General features: G+C 43.9%; 1 protein-coding gene across 1 annotated transcript; it reads left to right on the plus strand.

The window, feature by feature from the left end:
* The first annotated feature begins 602 nt into the window (after positions 1-602).
* On the plus strand, positions 603-1,130 carry LOC140877630 (uncharacterized). The gene has a single exon (XM_073281166.1). The coding sequence runs from the start codon at positions 603-605 to the stop codon at positions 1,128-1,130; it is 528 nt and encodes a 175-aa protein (XP_073137267.1).
* Positions 1,131-2,552: the final 1,422 nt, after the last annotated feature.

The raw sequence follows: 2,552 nt of genomic DNA on the forward strand, positions 1-2,552 counted from the left end.
GGTTAGCTTCAAGAGTGAGAGATAGAAGTGGGACTCGGTTTAGAAGTCATTTCAGCATGTCTATCTAGTTTATGTTGGAACATGTTTAGAACTCGAACTTCATTGTTTATGTTGTATCGAATATGCGAGTATTGAGGTTTGTATGATTTTGTTGCATGTTTAGTGTTCCTCATTATGTATTGAATGAATTTTTGGAGTTGATTTAGTATGCTTAAATTATGGAAATTCTTGTTCAGAGCTGGCTGCTCGATCGGTAGAGTTTAACCGATCGAGCGAAGAAGCTGCAGTCTTGTTCTTTGTTTTGTAAAAAGCTTGCTCGCTTGATCGGTTGAACTCTACCGATCGAGCGGTGCTGGTGTTTTCAGCCGGGCAGAAAGTTTTGAAAACTTACTTGCTCGCTCGCTCGATCGGTTGCGTTCTATCGATCGAGCGAGGCACTGTTCATTTAAAAAAAATAAATAAATTTTCTTTTATCGCTTTTAATCTTGGATCTTGTATGCTTAATTATTGTTTAATCCGAGATTAGATGTTTAGAACCGAGGTCTCACAGTAGGCCTTTGTTTTGGGACGAAGTTGGCAAGCGTCAATTTGAAGGTCCACAGATGATCCAGCAGATGACCGATGCAGTGGAGTTGATCCGTAAGAGGATTAAGAAAGCCCAGGATCGACAGGCTAGCTACGCTAACACTCACCGCAAACCTTTACACTTTGAGGTAAGAGAGCACGTGTTTCTTCGAGTGTCACCTTTCCGAAAGGGGATGAGATTTGTACTCAAGGGTAAGTTATCGCCAAGGTTTATTGGTTCGTTCGAGATTATCGAGAAGGTTGGAGACGTGGCTTACGGTTTAGATTTGCCACCGTATCTTTCCAGTATCCATGATGTGTTTCACGTGTCCTTTCTGAGGCAGTACGTGGCAGTTGAGTCGCACATCTTGCATCCGAATGAGGTGCAACTGGATCGGGATCTGTCCTACGTGGAGAGACCTCTCAGAATTCTTGATAAGAAGGAGAAGGTGCTTCGCAACAAACGCATACCTTTAGTGATGGTGCAGTGGCAGTGTAGAGGAACTGAAGAAGCAACTTGGGAGCTGGAGAGCCAGATGCAAGTTGAGCATCCAGAGTTGTTTTGATGTTTTGTACTTTTCTTTGTAAGAAATATTTGTATGTTGTATTGTTCAGATGTAATAAAGAACATTTGTTTGAATTTCCATGTTTTTCCTTAAGACTTAAAATTTCGAGGATGAAATTTCTTAAGTGGGGGAGCATGTAGTAACCTGTACCCCAGTAAGGTAATTAATGAATAATTAACAAAAAGTAAGCAATTGGGCCAGAGCAAATCGGACGCTCCGAATTGGAAATCGGAGGCTTTGATCGAGATCGGACGCTCCGTCGGCAGCATCGGACGGTCCGATCAGGGCTAGGGCTTACGTCATCATCTACGCCAGCAAGGTGACGTCATGGCTTACGTATGGATGGGACATCGGATGCTCCGATCGTGTTCGGATGCTCCGATCATGTTCGGATGCTCCGATCGGGAACGAACGGTCCGATCTCCGTCTATAAATAGAGGTGCCGATGCCTCATTTCACTTGCACCTTCACTCTTCTCTCTCTTGTTTCCTAAGCCTTCTAGCTTAGATCTAGGAAAATATAGGCGTCCTTTTGGGATTTTGGAAGTAGCGGAGCGATCTAGGCGTCGTAGCAGAGCTGTGGCCTATTTTTGAGGCAAGCGACAGCAAAAGGCTGCCGACGGATGCAGGTATAGCTTTGGCATACTAAAAATATTTAGGAGTGTGAAATAGCTTAGTTAAGACTTTTAGAGCTTAATTAATGATGCATGGGTATTTTCATTGTAGTCGTAGTAGAGCAGACTCGTAGACGTGGGATCTAGACGGTGTGCTAGGTTTAACCCACAGTATTAGAGGTACGTAAGTACTGACCGAGATAGCCGGCATGATATATATGCTTATATGTTGCATTCGTATGTGCTATATGTTTTCCATGATTTACTGCTTTAGCACATGCATGTTTTATTCTGGACTGCATCTTATGAGATGTAAGTCATTGACAATTTCCATAGGGAGCTTGTGACTCATCATGGACTCGAGTCAGGTATTATCAGTTTCCATGTGAGCCTTGTGTCCTGTTTTGGATTCGGGTCAGGTTTTGGGGAGGCTCAGCCCCAGGTTTTGCTATTACTAGGTTTTGCTATTACTAGGAGCGACCATGATGGTGGAGTAGACGCTATAGTTGATAGGGTAAATATACGAGTACCCCTGCGGAGTCTCTCTCTGGCAAGGTGATGTATATTCGATGGCTTCCTGAGCAGACTGTTTTGCCCAGGATTTTAAAGTCATTTATGTGCTGCATATTTTCTTATATATCATTTCTTTCGTATTGAGCGTTGTCGCTCACGCCCCTGTGTTTGGTGTTCTTAGGATACCTTGTGGCAGGGCAGGGTTGAGGCTCGACGGTCTGGGAGGTTTGCACTAGGAGTGAGACCGGTGCCGGTGGCAGCAGGAATTTTAGTGATAGGTTGTGACCCTAAGAACT

Source organism: Henckelia pumila, chromosome 2 (genome assembly GCF_033568475.1).
Source record: "Henckelia pumila isolate YLH828 chromosome 2, ASM3356847v2, whole genome shotgun sequence".
In the NCBI taxonomy this organism is placed as follows: domain Eukaryota; kingdom Viridiplantae; phylum Streptophyta; class Magnoliopsida; order Lamiales; family Gesneriaceae; genus Henckelia; species Henckelia pumila.

Excerpts from the sequence above, each read along its gene's own strand:
- LOC140877630 (XM_073281166.1), top strand. The coding sequence starts at position 603 with ATGATCCAGCAGATGACCGATGCAGTGGAGTTGATCCGTAAGAGGATT.